General features: G+C 41.6%; 1 protein-coding gene across 1 annotated transcript in view; it reads left to right on the top strand.

Moving 5' to 3' along the window:
• Nucleotides 1-2,007: 2,007 nt before the first annotated feature.
• magi2a (membrane associated guanylate kinase, WW and PDZ domain containing 2a) overlaps nt 2,008-22,372 on the top strand; it is a gene marked incomplete at its 5' end in the record, with an annotated part of 242,434 nt that continues 222,069 nt past the window's right edge. The window contains one exon of the mRNA XM_084573366.1: nt 2,008-2,308. Coding sequence (XP_084429492.1) covers nt 2,008-2,308 — 301 coding nt within the window. The remainder of the gene's footprint in view (nt 2,309-22,372) is intronic.

The raw sequence follows: 22,372 nt of genomic DNA, 5'->3' as shown, positions 1-22,372 counted from the left end.
CACTTGTGTCTGCAAAGCATCTACCCTACCTAAGAACTGTGATAGTTCCTGCAGTGAGGATAAAGAAAAACAAAGGCAGTCCAGTGTTTTCATCAGCAGTTATAGGAACTATGAAAAGATTCTCACAGCCCAAATGAGTCTATTGAGGCTTGATACCTCGACCAATAAAGCACCCAGTGATACTCCACCAGAGTATCACCCTTTAAAATATCATCTACTCTTTTATGAGTAAATAAAATGCTTTGTTTGGGAGTTTTCTAGACACGTTGCAAGCAAGACGAAATAAAAAAAAGGTCTTGTTGTGTGGGAAAGTGCTTATCTCACCTCATTAATGGGATTTTTTTTTCCTTTTGTTATGAGCAGAACGCTTAGAAAATGATAACCACGCGACAACAGATAGCTCTGCAATGAAGAAAAGCAATTATCATTTTATATCTATACAGCTACAACAGCAAAGCAGCAAACTGTCATTGCTAAAAAAAGAAAGAGAGAGAGAAAAAGAGCTGGGAGACAGGAGATGGAGGAGGCTTCGTCGCAAAGCGGATTGGAAGTTTTAAAGGTGAAGGGAAAAAAGCCCCACTACACACGCTTGTTGGAAGATGGATTATACTCCGTCAGTTCTCGCCTTGCTTTACGTCGCTCCAGTTTGAGATAAACACAAGGGGATTTTCCCTTTAGAGCCATTTCTTCTGGCGCGCGATAAAACTATTACAGCCCGGTGTGTCGTAAATGCTGCTGGACGCCTCTGAAATCAGAGCATCATTAATGAGGAGAAACTCTGCGCCTGTAAATACATCACACGAGACCTTGAGGGTGATTAAAGGAATGAAATCTTGCAGATAGATGCGAGAAGTAATCAACTTAAAAGACTCTACTATTTGAGTAAAGTAAGTTCTACCTACTCATTTAAAGTCTGAGCTCACTCCTTTAACCTGTTGGTGCAATTTAAGTTTCAACCAGAAGACACATCTGTGGTGTGATCGCCGCTCCGTCTCCCGCTTTCTCTTTCCCTTTTTCTCTTTTCCATGGATAGCTAGATTTGGGAAAACCCTTGCCTCTCTCCCTCCTCCTCCTCATCATCCTCCTCCTCCCATTCCAGCCTTCACATCCGGGTCAGTCGGGTTGGTTGGAGCTTGACGGCGCCTTCAGGTGCCCCTCGTAAACTCGTAAACTTTGGAAGTTTGGAAGTTGTAAACAGATCTGCTTGATGCGATTGATCCAATTTTAGTTACACAAAATTAACGTGTGGTGCAACAAAAGTTATAAAATGAATGATAATGCACATGTTTACTGATAAAGTCGTTTGTTTGTTTAATCAAATTGTATATTTTTTCGCTATAACACAAGTTTAAATCATATTGAAGTGGCAAAAATATAAAAATAAAGGTATAATGGCATTTTTTAATCAAATTTAAAGCAGTAAAATTAACTTTTTTTTAGGTTTTGTTGATAAAAGTCACCGAAAGTTTGCAGGTTTATTTTTTTAGTTAGCAATAAGTAACCCTTCAACTTGCTTTAAGTGTGCTAACTTAATTCAGGCAGCAAATTCCTTAAATATGTGCAAATAAAGTAGATTTAATTTTATAAAAAGTTGTTTTCTTATACTTTATTAATTTTCCTGGTCATATAAAACTGATATACGTATGCATATAAAGACTCTATATGTGCCATGTAATGATTTATTTCTCCAACTAATCAATTTTTAACATTAATGACGCAATTGTTTTGCTTTCTCGCCTTTCAGTCCATCGCGCATGCCTGTTCCGATTTTTCGTGCAGCACATGAAGGCATCACAAGTTGGGCAGCTCTCAGTTATTGCAAAGGCAGACTGATGATCCAGCTGCTGCGTTCGCTGACATGGATACCACTGGCGTTTACCCCTGAAACCGGACGCACGGCGGTGTTAACGGTGGCACTGGTGGACACTTCAGAGAGCGATAGAAACTTCTTCCACGGCCGCACTCATGTGATATTTCCCCCTCCTCCCCATACACACTGTTTGAGCCATGTCCAAGAGCCTGAAGAAGAGGAGGAACCACTGGACTAACAAAGTCCACGAGAGTGTCCTTTGCAGGAATGAGGAGGGGGAGCTGGGGCTGGAGTTGAAGGGCGGCGCGGAGAATGGACAGTTCCCGGTTATCGGGGAGCTTCCCCCGGGCAGAGCGCCGTGCCACAGCGGCAAACTCCTCCAGGATGAACTCCTGCTGGAAGTCAATGACACCCCCGTGGCTGGACTCACCACCAGGGACGTGCACGCCGTGGTCAAACACAGCAAAGACCCCGTCCGGCTCAAGTGTGTCAAACAAGGTGAGATTTCACAACAACTTTTCCTCGCATTTCTTTTCGTTTTTTTGTTCTCGGACATTTTTTTTCTTCCCCCCCTTTTTCTTTTTGAGAACCGTTATCCTTTGACAGCGCTGCCATTGTCTCCCCCCAAACTGATAGCTGTACTCTCCCCCCGCTGTGCTCGAAAAAATGCAACAAAATTAACCAGTTAAAGACTTTTTTGGCTACAACAACAAAGAAACCAACACATATTATATCATTCTCGACGCAAATAGTTGTTTTAAAGAGGAGTTTGAGGCGTGTTTTGGTGCTGGTGTTGCTGGGCTCCTGCTGCTGTGTTTGGCTTTTTTTTTTTTTTTTTGGCTTTTTTTTTTTTTTAGGGGGTGTGTTACAGTTGTCAGAAAACACACATTCATGCATTACTCATAAATCAACTATTTCTCATTTACAACAGTAGTTTGAACTGCTTTGAATTTTGAAAAAAACTAAAAACAGAGAAATAATTAATTAAATATGCTACAATTATGGTAATAATTCTAAATATGCAGCCGCAGCATGGAAAGCCAGTATCCCTGATGTAATATTGTAGGTGAAAACACTAGATTAGATTAACTATTAGTCTACATTAGAGTAGATTAGATTAGATTTGAGCTCATTTTGCTGTCGAACTCCACTAAAATACAAAGAAAATCAATGATACCGCAATCAAACATGTATGCTACCTGATTTTTTTATTTATTTTTTTTTACCTTTGCTATGATTTTTTTTGAATTTTTTTGAATTTTGTTCAGGCGAAATGGAAATCTGCCACTTTTGATAAATTTTTCGCTACGCTCTGATAATTTATAGATGAATTCATTGAAAAAGTAATCACCGGTAAAAAGAAAACCTCTTTGGGCTCTGGGTTCTAAGCGTCTTATAAACTCATTCGGATTGTTATTAGCACTCTGCACCGATCAGCCACAACATTAAAACCACTGACAGGAGAAGTAAATAACATTGTCCATCTTGTGACAATTCAGTGTTCTGCTGGGAAACTTTTGGACCTGGCATTCATTGGTGTGGATGTTACTTAGACATGTAGCACCAACCTAGCCCAGACCAGGCACCCCCACCCTATAGCAATGACACTCCTTGATGGCGGCAACGGTTGAAAAAAAAAAAACATGAAACTCAAAAAACATGAAGAACAGCACAAGGTGTTGACCTGGCCTCCAAATTCACTAGATCCCAAACTGATCAAGTATCTGTGGGATGATCTACAGAGGCCCCTCCCATCAAAGGCCCCCCACTAACAACATTTTGTTGCCAGACACCACAGGACACCCTCAGAAGGCCCATGTCCATACTCTGATGAGTCACAACTGTTTTGGAGGCACAAGGAAGACCTACACAGTATTAGGAAGGTGGTTGTAATGTTATGCCTGATCGCTGTGTAAATAGAATTGAACTGAAGTGCATTAATACTTGTCGTCTGCCCAAGTCAGTATTCCCTCTGGGGTGCTGGTGAGTTTATGCGCTGTGTGTGCTTTTTTTTTGCAATCAAGCATGTACCCACAAACAGATGAACGCTGAAAATGTTTATTAATTTGTCAATCTACAGAAAATGAATCAGCAGCCCTTTCGATTAGTTGATTGATTGTTTGTGGCGTTTGTTGTCTGTGGTAATGCACTGAGTGATCAGTAATTGAGAACATAATCACCAATAAAAAGGACGTCAGGTCTTACATTTTCTGTTGGTTAAGTTGGTATGCCTTCTGGGGTGCTTGTAATTTTTAAACCTTTGGGTCATGTACACATACTTACAAACACTCGGAGCTGAAAATCAGTTATGAAACTCATCTGCAATGCTTTTGATTACTTGATTAATCATTGGTGGCATTTAACAAAAACACAGATTTTCTTTGTCTTCTGTGCAGGACCATTGTTCAAACTAAAGTTTCTCATAATTTATCAATGCAACAAGTAATTAAGAAAGTAACCACCAATAGAAACAATATCTCATACTTTACTTTTGTGTTGTCGTCTGCCCAAGCAGGTACAACCTCTCGGGTGCTTGAGAGTTTACATTCTGTCCTGAATAATAGAAAATCGCACCACACATTCACACCTTTGAGTCATGTATATGATTTTGTTTTATTTTTTATTAAATCTTTTGCTGAGCGGACATTTAAGTATGCAATATTTATTATCCAATTTGTGCTACACTGAGTGCGCTAAATTGGATTTGGAAAGGATATTGTATAAATATTAGAGCAAATCCCGGAGTCCTTATTTCAACATTATAGCAGTGCCATGGGAAATGAAAAATACCATAAAGTACGAGAAGGTCATTGTTAGCTCAATATTCAATGGGACAGAAATAGCAGAAGTCCCCACGGGAATATTACAAAGAGCTTTTCCATTGTTGTGGATTGCTTTAAATGAGGTTGCGCGGTCGTGTCGTCCACAGGACCCATAGTTGATGTGGAAATGCCAGAATGTGCGTGATGTTGACTTTCACATTTAAAAAGAGTGCATAAATTTGCCTAACTCGCACCGGCTCCAGACTCCATCTAATGCTTGTCAGCTCTGTCCTCTGGATGCGAGGCTCTTATGTCATGGACACACTCCTCTGGCCGTCTTTGATGCCTGCAGCTAATGACGCTCGGTGTCTTGTGTCGAGAGCCGGGACCGGGATCTGTGGGATCTCATTTTGGGGTGAAAAATCTGCAAAACCCTGTAAGAGGCTTTGGATCAAAGTCTTAGCTTGTGTGTTTGCATATATATGTGTGTGTGTGCGTGTGTGTTTGGTGTCACAACAGGGATTTATTCAAAAGGCAGCCAAGCCTATATCAAACTAATGTGTTACTTTTTTTTCCCATGAAATATTTATATCCTCCAGTGATTGCCGAAGTGATTGATATTCTCCCGTGGCTCTGCTCGTGTTTGCGCGATCGGTTGTTTACTGTGCCAAGTTGTTTTTAATATGATTGATATGTGCATTAAGTAAATATTATGGGGGGGAAACACACTTTTGCACTGCCCTCGCAGCTGTGTGTTCAGAAATAGATATTTTTCATTTCCAAGCAGAGGCGCATTAACTCGTGTAATCTGTCTCAGTAGATTCCTTATTGAGGAGAGAGAGTCAACAGCACAGTTAAGTCCACTTGTTCTGATGGTATATGAATAAAAAACCTATCTGTATGGTAAGCAGTTTTGTAAATATTCCTTTCCCTACATGCTCTTGAGCCAAAGAACAGTTTCCAGTACTTTATTTCAAATGACCTGGAAACATCCACATGACAAGAAAGTGCAGTAGATGTAGCATTGCACAACACTTGTATTAGCTGGACGAATGCAGCATAGCAGGGCTCGACACGTAGAGGGTAGATCTTTTACAATCTTTGCATTGCCCGACTTCACCTAATCTGCATTTGAATGAACGGAATCTGTAGTAAAGTGACTATATTTTGGGACTGGAAGCTTTCTGGTTTAAGTTTGACGCCTGTTTGTAGTAGTATTGATCTATTATGTTTCAGGTGGCTGCAGAATGCCCTGTCATACCCCGTCGGCAACGAACACGTCGCATTTGTCAAGAAAACACACCTGGTTAACAAAAACTGTTAAGCAAATGTAAACTGGCTACTTGTGAAAAGAATCTGGCATAGATTTGATCCGTCAACTCTATCCACTGTAGGCAATGATGGGAACACGAGGTCCTTGCCTGGATAAATGTTGGATACACCGGAAGCCACAATGGTTATTGGCCCTCTGGGGTTATCAAATGATAGCTGATGGGTTCCCAAGCTCTGACTGACCTGGCAGGCAGCTGAGGCCAGGCAGAAAGTTAGCAACCTGTGATGCTCAATTTTAAGCATTAGTGCAATTTAAACAGGTGAATTGTTTAAAATGTACCCTCTGCAGTTGTCGTAAATGGCGGAACTAACTATAGTGACCAAAACCAGTCTGTAAACAAAGATTGAAGCCAACAAGGAAGCGGTTCCTCAAATGGCCACTTGACTGTGGCTCCAAGAGCAAGTACATCCTCATAGACCCCCATGTTGAAAGGCCAGCTTCAAGTGGCCATCAAATCCATTGATATTACTAAGCATAGTATCTTGCTGTCCTTGACTGTTGCTCAAGACCTCTTGTGACTCCAGTGCATGATATTGGAAAGCTATCACTGCCAAAAGCAACGACAGAAATGATTTGAATGAACACATTTGGGCAAATGCTGATTATTAGGGTTAGGGTTAGAAAGGCTTAGAAAACCTTTCTCATTCGATTGTGGGTATATTTAAAAAAAAATAGTTGCGTTTATAAGCATACATTTGATTCAAGGCTGAAGTACTTTCATATTCTGAGCAGTGTTTGCCTACAGTGTACTAAAGGATGGGTGAAGGTTTCGGTCACACTCGGCTGTAAATAAAACCTTCACTCATAGAGAAAAACTGCTCGGTATTCAAGGTTTTGAATTGATGCAGGGTTACTAGAAGAATAATGTGTTTGCCTGCACACGACTTCTATTTGAAGACGATGAATTGTAACTTATATATTATCCTTTAAAAAGAAAGAGGTGCAACCTCAAGTGGAGAAACTGTCGGCAATTAAACTTTAAACCTTCTCCGATATCGGTTTACAATGGACCAGCTACATCCCTCTGAAACAGTCAAAACAGCTTTGTTTTGGCTCCTTTGTACTCTCCAGTCAAGGAACAGGGTCAGAGTCCAGAGTACATGCATGGTTGATCTCCAGAGGATGCTCATGGCCTTTCTGAATAATACATCAATTTCCCTTTTGCAGTGGTCCGATAAAAGAGCTGTCCCCTTCTCTTAGGATGTCTTGTCTAGACTTGCCGACTTACTCTACAGTCTTCTCTGTAATTAAAAGTCTAGATGATAATTCACCCTTTTTCTTTTACAGTGAGCATGAGTTAAAACATGAATCATGTTGGCTTTATTTTTTTATGTCATCTAAAATCCTAGCACAATGCTCCATATTACATTCCCGCAAATGCACACACTCGCGCAGTATTAGATATTTTATTAGTCTCTGAGGTGAGGATTAGATTAATTTGCCATCAGCAATCAGGTCTGCTCTGCAGGACACAATTAGGATTGCCACAAAACACTAATGGGTATATAAGAGAACATAGGGCCAATTACATTCCCAGAGACATGATGAATTGTGCTTGGAGCAAGACATTCTGGATAATGTAGGGATGGTATTTAGACTACGTCCTGTGGCCATTGTGGTCCGTGCGGATTTGATGCCAGTAAAGGATAATGATGCACGTTTTCAGACTTGGTTCTCCATGATAAAGTTCATAGAAACTGTTGTGTAAAGTATTAAGAGTCATTGAAGGAAGTTTGTGTGAATGTCAAATTGGAAATTATAGAAACGAGATTGAGATTGAGATTGCACATCAAAAATCTGCACATCATCTCTACCTGGTAGCACATCAAAAATCTGCACATCACTCTACCTGGTAGCCTCATTAGCCCGGCTGAATTACAAAACTATTATTATACTAAAAGGATAACAACCTTCTATGACGTTTCACTGAGGTTTACACTCTAGACTTATTGGCTTTATTAAAACAGATTACTGTTAAAATGAACCAGCAATTTCTCTAGATGTAGTTTGGAGCCAACTCCAAATAAAAGTTCACTAGATCCGAAAAAAGTTAGCCCATTAGGTTAGGCTACCCCCTGGTTCTCACAGGCGGTTGGAAATAATGGATTTTCCCTCAGGTCTATTGATTGCACCCCTCTCCTTATGAAAGCAGCGTTGCAGATTGCCCGAACAATGAGACCAATGCTCAGACAAGAGCCGGTAGTGCAGAGACTTTCCTACCTGACGGCGAAAAGGGGTAAGTACGAATACTTATGAAGGAGTATACTAACCCCTGAAGGCAAGACATGAAATAAAACACCCTTACTGGATGCTAAGCAAACTCCATCACCAGTATATCTCCCTGTTCATTCAACCTTTATCTACTGCTAAGTGTTTCTTTCTTAAATCCCCCACAAACCAAACAGAATGGTATGTAAACAATGCAGAAACGCTGAAAAAGCGGGTCTGTCACACGCATTACAAATCCATTCACTGTTCACTCAGTCTTGCGTTCGGTAATCTGCATGAAGAGTGGACTGTCACCTTGTCAGTAATTCATAAATGCTGCCGCTAAAGCATCGCGATAAATTAGCTTTACATCACTCTGAATGATACTTCCCCTCCATCTCCCTCGCTCACATGCACACGCTCCAACAACCCATTTCAGTTTCCTATTTCAGCTCCTGTTAAGGATTAATGCAGCCAGCTATGGAGGCTGTCACTGCATCTTTCACTGCCACTACAGTGAGAAGCTCTTACTGTAGCTGTACTCCAGTTTGGCTGGGAACCGTGTGCTGATTGAGCTTGGCTGAGTGGTGGTGGGTGCAGGTAAGAGCAGACATTTCCAGGTCAGCCGAAGGCAATCAGTGTGCTCGCTGGGTGCCCACTTAGTGTTAGCTGGTGTTGGGGAAAGTCATTACAGCGGCCCGAGCACGGGGAGCCTTGGCAAGCCAGAAATGGCAGCAAGCATGGCAGTACCTTTTTAGTTTTAAGAGGTTGTTTCTAGCTAAGTGTGAGACTCCAGGGACAGCAGTGTTGGTCGGTGTCTCAGCCCAACACTTAAGTTCTCAGGGAAATATCTCAGCAAGGATGGATTGCCATGAAATTGGACTGGACATTAACTGTTCCCAGAGGATGGACCGTAATTGGCTTTGATGATCCCCTGACTGACTTTGTAAATATAAATATATTTTAGGCTCAAAGCTAATGTCAGAGATTAAGCAGCAGTAGACAAAGCAACCTCATCTTAATGTTTAGGACAAATCTCTTTTTTAAATTTCATGGAAATATTAAAATCACTGGCATAAATTAGTTTTTCTCTAGTTTTGATTTAGTTACTTAAATAAAGCAAATGTGTAAAGAAAATTGTACTACTTACTGCGTAATCGCCAAACTGATGGCAATCATTCAACCCACTTTAAAACCTACCTAGGACCTGGAAACCAGGAAAGTGAAAGATAGCTAGAGGCTTGAAAACACAGACAGAAATAGGAGTGATGATGTGACAAATTTCTTTCAAAGGTATGTCCCTGAACGAGTCACCGGGACACCTTGCTTGGAAAGTTCTGAGTGCTTTGCTCAAAGGTTGTACACATGTGTTCAGTTGTTCATTTAAAACCCAACTGTATTTTTTTTGAGGATTTCTATAAAGTATTGGACATAATAGAAATGTCTACACAGGAGGAAGAGCAGTATGCTAGCTGCAGGAGCTTCACTCCTCTGTCTGTGTCTCTGCAGGGTGCGTTCAGGAACAGTAGAGTTTTGGCAGCTCTTAGAGCCCTGCACACAATCACTGTACATGTGGACCGGAAGAAAATAGACTTGAAATGAGAAGAGCTGCCCGTTCTGTGAGGTGCTAGTGAGTCGAACCACAGTGAAGGATCTTTTACTCCTCACATTTGTCTCATATTGCTGTACCCAGCACCTGTCTCCGAGATGTATTTGGATAATCACGCTACAACTTTTCTACACCAAAAATACGATTATGCTAACCCAAGGAAACGAGGAAAACACTACACAGCATCAGCCTTTGCATTATGCTGCACAGGCAGTGGTTGAGTTATAGTCTCCAGCTATTCATGAGCTACATGCTGCATAGCTGGATGCTGTATTTTAAGTTGGATAAAGTTATTTGTGCAGTGCGAGCAGGGGTCAGCAGACTCTGAAGGTTAGCGGTAACCTACTGTATCATAAAATTGTTTTGCAGAAAGGAATCTTGAGCTAAAATCCCATACTAACAACACCACGGCAACAACACAACCTATCCAGATCAGCCGAGGTGAAAACCAGCATGCTGTGACACTATCAAGTCAGTGATGCGTGCCCAAGTAATGGAGTGATTGATGTGATTCATGATGAGTTCAGGCTGGTCACTGGTCTGTTGGGTATTTGAAAGATGGCACGGGGCAGTCCCAGAGAAGTTGTGTTGAGTCAGAGATGCACACCGTTGTTGGGAGTGTGGTAATGATTCTCAGCGTAGTCAGACTCATCCGTCTTCTTGTCAGGGTCCCATTGAGAGTGTAAAGTTGCACCGGCAAGTGCAACACCGAAAGTGTGATACGCATACGGACACATGCAAGCATGAAGAACTGCTATCCTCCGGTGTTTGTGTGTGCTTGTGTGTGTGCGTGTGTGTGTGTGTGTGTGTATATATATATATGAGTGTGTCCCTCAGGCCTGAGCACCACTTACCACATCCTGTCCAATCATGCTTGACAGAGGTTTGGTGGAGGGATCCTGTTGTCGTTGCCTCTGTTACACTGTCTGACTGCCAGGCTCACCTCTGGGGACAGGTAATGATAAGGCGCACACACATACGCACAAGCTCACTCGCACACATATAACTGTCTTTCCCTCCTTGTCAACAACAACCATCTGCTGTGCCGAGCTGAACTATTCCAAGGCCTGAGAAATGGGAAGGCTGTAAACTTCTTCGTGTGCACTGTAGGCTACATGTGTGGTGCTGCACGTTGTATAAAATGTTGATTTGTAACTACACTAGCGTTTAATTGTACCTCCATGGAATTGAATGAACACAAATTGGATGCCTAAAGGAATGTGTGAAGCTGTTTCTGTGGAAGAGCAGGTAGTACTGGGCGGTGTATGAAAAAGATTTATCTTTTTTCCTCCTCTTCATGGCAGAACAGGGCGCAAATGGAAGGAAATTACCAGCGCGCTGGTGTTTCATATCAGGAAAGACCTGGTACTCGCAGTTACAAAGCCTGGATGTGTAAAAATGGGGGTAGCGAGTATGAACCATTGATCGACAAATATTCTGCACCCGTTTGTTCATTGAAACTGGAGAATACGTTATTTTACCCAACAAAAAAAAACAGATTTCTGGTTCAGCAGTACCTTGCAGCCAGATGTGAGTCATTTCACTGACAAGGACTGTAAGTGAGGCTGTTCTTGTGCTGTATGCTTCTACTCCAGCAGCATCACTTAATGTTCACTTAAAACGGTGTTATACCACACAACCACACATTGTAGTGAAAGAGAGCAGACTGGAGATCTTTTAATATGAACAAAAGTCCAAATTTCCTCCCGTCTGTTGTAATATTTTCAACTGAAATATTTCTTCATTGTATTACCCAACCCTAAGTAAAGGTAAGGCGAGTTTGGTATTTGTACTAATTAAAAATTTGACCATCTTGGCTATAAAGTTGTCTCTAAAACTACTGAAATTCATCCCAAGGTTGACATGAATGAGTGTAGATTTTAGGTCAATTGATCCATTGGTTGGGGTGTTTAAGTCTTGACCAAATGGGTTGACCAATGGACTGATTGACCAACCAGCATTGCCATGTCTTGGATCTCTTGCATGGCTAATAATTGTTGGACAAAAAAAATCTCTCTGGATGAACCATGTATTTCAGTCATAATACATAATACACAATATTTAGTCCACATCAAGCCTTTGGTCTATAAAGGCACAATGTCCGCTACAGCAAAGCTTTTAGCTATGGACTCTTGATTGAAACCTAACTTGGGTCATCAATGGTTTACCATGTCTTTGGCACACTCTTGGCACGCCCTGAGAAAAAGACTCAGCTTTAAATTTACTTTGGGTCTGCCTCTTTTTTTGTGTATTTTAGGCGAAAATTTGAGGAATTTCAAGAGGTCAAACACAGCTTGATCATTAATTGATGGCTTTGAGCTCAACAATTAACAAGGCTATTTTTACTGGAGAGCTTGTGTCCTGTCTGCTGATGCTTTTTGTCGCTGACACTTGAGCTGCCAGCGTTAACGTACTGTACAGTATTCTCAGCCTTAGACAGTGAGTGATTCATTTGCGTCATTACTGTATATGTACACAGATTAGCTTTGATTGACACCAGGCGTGTGCGATTTGTTCTACGGCACACCTTCCCGTGATGTTTGTTGTCAGATCTCAATGATGCCTCTTTTGTCCCAAAGATACAGTGATTCCTCTCATCTTTGTGACAAATCACTGCTGTCATCTTGTTTTTTTTATGACATGGAGAGGGCTTATTTTCAGTCTCCTTTGTGTCTCTTCCTTATCAAAAGCTAGTCAAATTCACAGAATGGAGATTTGTGGAGCGGACCCAGCAGCCCTGAAGGCAGATGATCCAAGAGAAAACATCAGATTTTGCTAGTGAAGCTGTGATGAATCGCAGAGTGCTTATGGATTGCTGTTGTGCAGCTTGCAGAACTCATAGATGGATATTGTTGAGAGGGATACGGACAGTTTTCATATTTCATGTTGGGAGTAGTTCATATTTCGACACCTTCAAATTGCCAGTGGTATGAATATAAATGAGATACAAATGGGGTATTTTGGAGGGAAGGCATTGGGGAGGGTGAAATTGGCTGACCTGCTCACAGAGAGAAGGGAATATTAAGCAAACTCCTCGGCCCACACAAGTTGTTGCTGATTCACCAGAAAAGGAGCAATCAATATAGAGCGATTAAAGCCTCTTTGAAAGCCTCTGTGGTTGGTATGTCCTCTTCTGACTATCTCTTGGCTAAAGATCAAATAGTTTTGTCTTCTTGTTCTACACAAGTGTGTGGTTTTATGAGTCAGAGAGTGTTTGCATTTGTGTCCATCTTTGTTTCCCCCCTTTTTGTGAGGATTGGGTTTGGACCATGATGGATTTTTTGTAAGGCTAATCATTTATTTCAAGGGCCTGGTAATGGAAAGTAACAACATTTGACGGAGGAACAAAATGTCAGGTTACTGTAAGGTCAAGTCAAATCCAGTTAATGTGGTTAGGGCTGCCAGTCTATCACCGTGCAGAGTGCTGGTTTCATTCAGTTGCAGATTCGTCACCTTCATGGTGATTTAGGAAGAAATTACAACCTTTACATGCCAAGAATGTTTTGAGTTTTACATTTTCTCTCAATAAAAAACAATATTCTTTTTGACAAGGCTATGTTTTCCACATCCTCAATTTTTGCTGTTCAAAAGTTAAGTGTTTCCAAAAAAAAAAAAAACTCTCAATGTCCATGTCTTTTATAGTGTTTAAAGGTGTTTAAAATGTCTGCTTTCAACCAGAAATGTGTGCACAGCCTTGCAAACTGTTGGCTTGTTGGAGACAACCAGAAGTAGAGAAAGAGGCTCCAGAGAAAACTCAAAAAAACTGGACTTGCATTTTGCTCATATCTTAATAGGAAAAAGCTCCATTTGGGAAAAGGCCTAATTCAGAATATTCAAATAGAATATGCTATCTACATAGCACTTGTTATGGCTCAACATTCATGTAAACATACGGAGTGATCCTAGACTTTAGGACTGACCGAGTTTAGGTGTTGGCAACCATTGATGTAACCCACTGAATTGACTGTTGGGAGATCATTGGGAGATTTTACCATAGGAATTAACAGTCAGGTTGACTCTGGCTCATTTGTTGGAAAATGGTAAACCTCCAAAAGAACCTAAAATATACTTTTGAGGGGTACAGTAATATCACACCAATTCATTGCATTATAATTAGGCTAAAGTACACAAGTGGTCATCCCATCCAATGGCAGGTTGGACAGAATCGTAATACTCCAGTACTGTATCTGAAGTGTTTTTTTTTTTCTTAGTTAACCTGTAACCTCTAAATAGTTGGACAGTGATCCACTAATAATGTAGGCGTGGAAGTAGAGTTGGGTTTATAACTACTGTAAATATGTACTTTACTGAAGAGCGGTCAAGTACACTATAAAATCCAGTCTCCTAAATGTTGATCTTGCATTTTTAGGACTTAGTAAAGCAGTTTTTTTGTGGTAAATCTGGGAATGCAGAGTTTCTCTACCTTTTAAATAATTGGACGCCAATCTGGCATGTAGGCGAATCCAAGTCTCAACGGACTTGGGCTCTAAACATTTTATGAAATAAACCCATGTGCTTTTGTTTGGCCAGAGTTAGTGGATGAGAAGATTACTGTCTGGCTTCTTTTTTTTTTTTTTTTTCCTCCAAGCTTTTGCTCGTGTACAGATTTAACCTACAAATTAATGTTAATTATTGAGATTTAGAGAAGCTGCTAGTCATGTTTTTAACTTTTTTCTCTCTCCAGTCGAAATCCAAGGTTAAACAAATCACCCTGTGGCATTGTGACGTTGAATTATTCTTCAAACAATCCATTAAAACAGAAAAGACAATGCTGACTAGTCCTGCAGAGCATGAGTAGTCAAGTAAATACACCGTAGACGTTGCACGAGCAGTGGATGGCACACGGTGCAGCAAGCAAAGCCACAGAATATCTGCTGATATATTGATCATGCAGGCATGCCAGTCCAGAACTGATAGGGCAGCAGATCCTGACAAGTTAAAGAGTCTGCAATAAGACTGTAAGCAAGACATTGATTTACCGCCCGGTGGTATGGATTCTACAAGGAACGATGGGACACATTATTAGCGTGTCCATTCAATACTGTCTCTATGTTCTAACCTCCTATGCACTGACAAGTCTATGCACTGTCCACATCTGTCTCTCAGTGAGGATTAACAATCTCGAGGACACTGTTGTTTGGATATTGTTTTTACTTTCTTAGGGATTCTTGTCAAGTCTCACACCGGCCTTTAGCGGCCTCTCTCAGCCCGCTCCCCCGTGTGAGTTTTGCCTGGAGCGAGGTCACCTCCAGCTGCTTTAAGCCAGCTCACATCATCACTCCTGAGAGGTTTTTTTTACATATGCAACACAGTCTCTCACTCTCGCTTTTTTTCTCCCCCCTCCCTTCCATTCTCACACTCTCATTTCATCCCATTCTCCGCTGGGAACCGAGGGAGAGGCGTGTTTTTAAATGGGTTCGGGAGATGAAGAGACTAGCTGTGCAGCTCGGCCCGTCTGCCCCTGTGCGTGTAGACATTATTCATGCCCTCCTGACTGTCAAATAAAAAAAAGTAAAAGAAAGAGCGTGGGTCCTTGTGAAAGACAGGCTGGCCATGAGAGAGGCACAAACACCTGATGCTCAATAGATGCAGAGAAAACACAGAAAGGAGAGTTGATGGACAGCGAGAGGAGAAGGGCTGGCACTCTGCTTTTTCACGCTATTCTGGCTCAATTCAGCCGACGGCCACTGTGCAGTTTTCTGTGCGGATGAAAGACGCATCTTCAGGCATTTGCTTATACTTCTTTTAACGCCAGGTCCTTTGACAGCTGCTTTTCCTTTAACATTTATTGTTTATGTTCACTTTACCAGATTTTACGCCCAATTACAGTTTACTTGTTTGAGTTTCTTCCTTTTTTTATGTTGCATAGTTCTGTGACAAGCAAAGATAATTAATTTGTTGCATTTGTTTTTTCTCCATCACAAAAGACTTAAAATGAGATTAAGTTGTCTCGTCAGTCTGATTCTTTGTTTGCGAGACAAGAAGAGTTATTTTCGTCGTTGATTTCATGAACATTTACTGCCTTGTTTATGTCATTCTTGCAGGGAAGGGATTCGGTGTCTACGAGGCATGCATGCATCATTCCCAGATATTACATATTCAGATAGAGCAGATTGTTTTGTTAATTCGAGGGGTGAGACGGCGCTTCGGGCTTGACATAAACTTGAAGAGGTCATGCTTTATTATTTGACAAGCTGCCGGACGACTAATCTTTCAAATGAGTCACACAGCAGTCAGACCCATTGTTCTAAATCTTAAACTGAGCTCAATTGCTCTGCACTCTTGACCTTTTTTGTTTCGACGACTAAAATGACACATTCACAACAGCAGCATGTGTCACAGGTTGCCGTTGCGTCAAGCATGACAACGTGAATGATGTAGATTAACACTGAATGTTTGTTGCCACTTTTTCGCAATCCAAGAAGCTAGGAGGAAAAGTAGGAAGTGCTGTCGCAAGACTAATTGTCACAGACTTACCCATTGTATGATTGCTGTTCCTACTTACTTTGCGGCAAGAGTGTGAGTTTACCAGCCAGTATTGAATTCTAAGTTTGCACACCAAGTCCGTATTTATGATCTAAAGTTGTTCAATGTTAAAGGTTTCTGGAACAAATTTTGGATCTGTCAAAGGTTTGTTTGACCACCCGGAGCCACTGTTCATGCAAATGTTGTCATCATAGATAGTATAAAGATGGACTGCGGAATTGCTCCTCAAAGGTGAAGCCAAAGCAAGTAGAGCTCCCCCTGGTGACTGGCTGCAGTATACGTCATAAACTCCGCCCCCTCCATGTTAGTGGATGGGACTCGGGCCGGGCTAAGACTAAAATATACGTCAAATAGTGTTTTTTCAAGGATGGTTTCTGTCATTTTTGGTAGTTAATATAACGATGAATGGTCAAGTGTAAATTTTTTGGATACAATTTGTTTTAGTTAGTTATTTTGCCGCTATAGAAACAGGATGTGACATAATGGCGACCACCAGTTGCCCCTTCTTTTTAATGTGTGGAGCCAGTATTGCTGAAAGTTTCTGAAATAAATAGCAATGTCCTGATATAGTTTTTTACACCCCCACATCAGGACTCTAAAATATTTTTCTCATTGACACCGTCTCAAGGAAATTAGAGACCAGACTTGAAAAATAAACACGATCATTCCTTTATTAGCATGTCAAATTCTCCTTGATGTCTTCTAAAGATTGGACGAACCAGTTGTCGCATAATGCCTGATTCAGTGAGCGAGGTGTCTATACGTAATGATTTTTACAGAGTTGATGTACTATCCTTTTTAGTCCAAATATATTGCAGATTTATTTAAACCGATTTGTCTTATATTACTTTTATTTCTTTATAAGAACAGGATACTGTGATTGCAATTCTTTTTTATGCTCCTACAGTATAGACAGTTATAATGCTGGATACAGTTACTTAAATGTAAGAATAGTCCAGATGGTTCAGTGGGAGCTTTTGTTTTACTAAGGCCATCTGAACCTCCTGTTTCAATAAAAGAAGTTTTTACTGTGTGTTACTGTGTTTCTAAATGTTAAGCAAAGATAACAGAAATGTTGAATGCTCTGAACTCCCCTGTGGACTGTGCTTTGTTCTTACGGGGTGATTGCTGAAGTTGACAATGGTTTTATGTGAAATCCGTTCTGTCTTTTGCCCTGCAGTGGCATTCCTCTTCACAGCTGGTCTTAAAATTAGTGCATACTTGGTGGTTAAAATCAATCTTTTGTGTTGGATGTCTGTCTCTGATGCCAGGGTAAAATGTAGAAGAATATTTCGCCCATATAGTACTGTGGCCATACACTTCCTAAAACAACTGTTGGCCTTTGGCTGTTATTTTCTTAAAAAAGAAAAAAAAAAAAGAAAAATGGATTTCATGCACGAAGAGCTTCACACACTTGAAATGTGTTGTCCAAAATAATCCCTGTTTGTCTTCATCTTCACAGCGTGGTTGAGTCAGACATTCTGAGTTTGGTGTTGGTGGTAGAAAAAAGCAAAACCCAACTCGTTTCTGATTGAAAGCGAATCCCTCTCGGGGCTGGTGCGAGATCTGTTTCGTCCAAATTTCTATTGAATTTCCACAACTCGTGTCTTTACATTTTATGCCAGGGAAGACTGTATTTCCAGCTAGCGGTGAAGAAATTGGAGGATGTGGAGCGGGCAGATGCACACTCGCACATGCTTTCCTCACAAGTTGTCATCGCCCCGGGGTAGCGGAGCCTTGCTGTGCTGCTTTTTGAAGCACAGGGAGGTACGAAGGGGACTAGGCAGCCGTCTGGCATCGCACCGTCCTCATCCCTTTCTCAGTCTCTGCAGAATTGCTGTTATTCACCACAAGGTATGCGGTAATTAGACCGAGGTCAGGGGAGTGTGTGGCCTTTATCCCTCCTGTTCCATCGCAACATACTTTTAAGAAGTTGGACAGCAAGCGACTTCCCCGACTTCCTCCAACAATTAGCAAAAACACCCCGGCTCTTCACTGTTTTCACTCCTTACCCTCCTGTTTGCACTCTTCCTCGATTAATACCCCTTTTTCTAACTCCCTCGCCCTCGTCCCTCATTCAGCTCTTCCTTTTTATTATTTTCTTTGAGTGCGAAGGCAGTGGGGAAAACTGACTTTAATGAGATGAAGAGAATGAAAAGAAAATTGAAGGCACAGTCAGCCTCTTTCAGTTAAAGCCGTTGAGTTAAAGCTTACTCCTTGGGCGTAAATATGGGATTTGGACCTTTTTGTCTCTTTCGGTGGAGCCCCATTGAAAGGTCACTGTTGACAACTCTCCTGATGCTCGTCTCGAATTAATCCTGCCTAACACACATTCACGCGTATTTAAAAATGGCTTTGTGCACTGACCACAGAACTCAGGCTCTGAATGAGAAGCCTTTGTCATTATCTTTTCAGAAAAGATAATTTCATGTACTTTATTTAATGAGCCTTTTGTTCGCTTTCAAAGTACGCACAATTTCTTGCAGATTCTCGCATCGCTTGGGGTCAAACAAGGCTTCTTTTTTTTTTAATACACTCAAGGGTGCATGTGTTCCTCCTCTTAGGATGATTTAAGCAGTGTAACCTTTTAAATCCAAAAACCATGTTTTCAAAAGTTTAATTGTGAATTCTCCTCACTTCTCATCTTCAGACTTAAAACGTTAATGATGAAGCTGTTAGGTGTTGTCAACTAAAATGATGTGGTGTATTGGGTTTATTTTGTTAAGAAGCATTGTAGGCCACAAAATGTCACAAATCCCAAAATGTGGTAGTTGGTACAAATACAGTTTAAATACTAAAGTAATAAAGCAATGTATTTTGACAAACTGAATGGTAATGATGGTAGCGTGTCCCCACGCATGTTCCAATCAATCCCTATGATAGCTTAAATAAACTCATTGTCAGCTTTCTGAAGTGGAGCTTTACTGCTATCGAATTAAACATTTCAATAAATATTTGTAAGTGAAGTGCGAAATTCATTGAAGTTACTAGAGCTTGAGAATAAATATAATGGCAGTTAGACTCCAGAGTCCAATATAAAGGTAGTAGACAGTAAGGATCTCCTGATCTCTTTTTTTTAAAAGATCAGGGGCCTCATGTACGAAGGGTGCGTACGCACAAAAACATTCCTTACGTACTTGTTCACGGAAAACTTTAGCTGTATCAAGAGTGAAATGACCGCAAACTTGCACGTACCTCACGCCAACGTCATGGCTGGCGTATGCTGGCTTCTACAGCTGTTGATCCTTTGGCGATACTTGATGCTGGGAAACTCTCATAAATGTGAAAACAGTTAGTCCGACCGATCGGGACTGTGCTGGTTGACCCTGAGCAGAGTCATGCCAGCCGTGTGGGACAGAGTTTTGCATCTGAATAGTTCAACATTAAAGCGCGATTTGCAGCGAGAGACGGTTTTCCGAATGTAATCGGAGCACACATATTGCTATAAAAGCACCATCACATGTTGAATTTGTAAATGTCAACAGGAAACATTTACATTCGACCAATGTACAGATCATATGTGATGCATAAATGCAGTTAACCAACATTGTGGCGCGTGGAGGACAGCGTGCCAAAGAGTACATTTTTGTGCACCTCCACTCCAGTGAGTAGCATCTCCAGTTCGCTTTCTGTGAAGTTATTTTTTCCCCGTCTTACTCATTCTTATGTTTTCATTTCTGATTGTGCAGAGAGGGGAATCTCAGGTGCACGGTCAATGTAAATATAATTTGCATATTTAAAAAAGGGCGTGGACAGGGAGGGGTCGGGTACAACATGTGCGCTCAGTTGGGATGTACAAAGAAAATGTGCTTCTGGATCTGAGCGTGTGCGCCACATTTTAGAAGGAAATCCACGAAAGTCTTTATACATGAGGCCCCAGATCTTTTATATTTTAGGTGTGCCATAAACCAAAGCCACCTCCCTGTACCGTCACAACATCATCTTCCGCTTTTGTTATGTTGTTGGTTGGCTGGTGGCAAAGCTGCCAAAAGGAAAACGAAGAAGACGACGGCTTTTTCTTCTTCTGTTTTAGTTGTGGTTGGAAGTATTTTATTCTGGAAAATTAAGTCAGTCAGACTGAAATTTGTAAATTGTGCAATGTGGATGTTTGTTTAAACAAGTTGCCTAGAGACGGAAGGCGAAAAGTATTACAGAGAGGGTAGGTAGTTTATGGTGTTGGATGATCAGCCCATTTCTACAGTAGAGAGCACAGTTTTTCTGTTGCACAGTGCATACGGGATCTAGGAGAATACAAATAACTTAAGAAAAGACTTTATGAATCTGCAGGGGAGGAAGTATTCAATTATTTAATTGGTTCAGGACTTGGATCAGTCAGTACTTGATATTAAAGAGGTCGGTAACGGATCGGAGGGCAAAAAAACTTGACTGGGACACCCTTAGTAGACAGGTTCAGGTCCCGCCAGGGTCTAGATGCTGATGGCGGTGGAGGATATAGGCTGATACAGACTTTAAGTCCCGCTTGAGAACAAGGATGAGGTGGAGATGATGACAGATGGTCTGAAGGGCAGAGTGACAGAACTGCAATGAATTTAAAGAACGGGGACCTGGGACTGATTGGCTCAGGCAGAGAGAGCTTTCGGACGAGCGTGGTGACATTGGAATTGAGAATGAAGTGATTTTGACAGCATGGGAAAGCAGAAGTGATGAAGTGAATGGAGCGGCAGGAATAGCCCAAATTGACCGCAGACAAATAGAGACAAATCATTTGAACAGGTCTTCCCTATTGAGCATTCGCCTAAGCTCGCTGTCAGAGTGAGTTCTGTGTACAGTTCTCACATAATTTTGAGAAGTTTCCACCTTTTGGTTGAAATGCTTAGCGCATACCGGCCTTTGGTTGTTTGCAACTTGTTCTGATCATCTGACGTATACAAAAAATACCCAGAAGTGTCTCTTGATGTTGCTTCCTTCTCCCACAAATCAGAGCAGATCTATTCTTACACCCGCACTCGCCGCCAACATGTTGCTGTCACTGGCATCTGCAGAACGTACAGTAGTACTGAAAAACAAGTAAGGAGTTTTATTCGATGCAGCCCATCAGTAAGATGTGTCAAAGAAAATAGAAATCGGCAATAACGCAGAGTTGTCCAACTTGTCTAAGCTCGCAACGGTCTATACTTTGCTGTGTGCACTCTCTCAAAAAGTCTGACTGCTGTGGTGGAGTTTAATGCTGCACCCTTGTAACACTGGCTTCTCCAAGCTCGTTAAACTGTCCGGTTGCCTCTGGCTTCAGTCCAGTGGCCCAGACCAATGCCTCTATTAGCCGCTCCTTCAATCCATAGACTACTATATGAGCCTTCCCTGGTTCTAGTAACAGACTGTATAGATTTAGCCCCGGCCATGTTTCTAGACATTATGATGACTGATGAGGGATCCATTATTCTAACATGAAAGCACCCATTGTTATTCTAATTAGGCGTGGCAAATGAGGACGGCATTGCTGAGCTTCCTTTCTATCTCTCCGCACATTTTTCTACATCTACGCCCTGCGCTGCTTTCCGTCCCTCCCTTGCTTTCGCTTCCGTGGCTCTCTTCCTGTGCCAGTCTGCGTTGTAGGTGTTGTCATCCGGCCGCTGCTGCACCCAGACCCCATGCAGCGAGGAGCTGTATGGTGTTTTTATGCATCTGTGACGGAAGGCTGCGCGAAAAAGCCTCGGAGCTGAATTAGTCCAAAATGGGAGCGCTGAACATCTCTGCTTGTGAAGTTGGATGAGCCATATTGTTATGTAGTCGGTATCTTGATGACTCACAGGTCGCTAGTTGGCTCACACACAGTACAGTTGCGGCGTTTTGACTAACTCTGTGAAATTGAGCATTTTTCAAAGCTGCCTAACCCAAAAGAATAATATCAAAGAATCAGAAATGGGTCAGACTTTGAACTGGTTTGCTTCAGCCTCTGTTCGAGGCCTCGTTTAGTTGAATTTTTTAACAATTCCGGTTGAATGCCAGTAACTTAATTGGGTCCCAGGGTTAAATTGGGCTCTTGTTTACTGTGCGGTGGGCCCGATGCTGCAGCTGGGGCCTCCAAGGGAGAATGCAAATGGTAAAGTAGGTGGGAGGACAGTATTTGAGATAGGTCCCTAAACAGATCTACTGCTGAGTATGTCGCATTACTGAGCTGACAGCCACATACCAGGAGGCCAGTT

Source organism: Chelon labrosus, assembly GCF_963514085.1.
Source record: "Chelon labrosus genome assembly, chromosome: 23".
Taxonomy (NCBI): domain Eukaryota; kingdom Metazoa; phylum Chordata; class Actinopteri; order Mugiliformes; family Mugilidae; genus Chelon; species Chelon labrosus.
The sequence above is the reverse complement of the archived record's forward strand: the minus strand, read 5'-3'. Positions and strand labels throughout refer to the sequence as shown.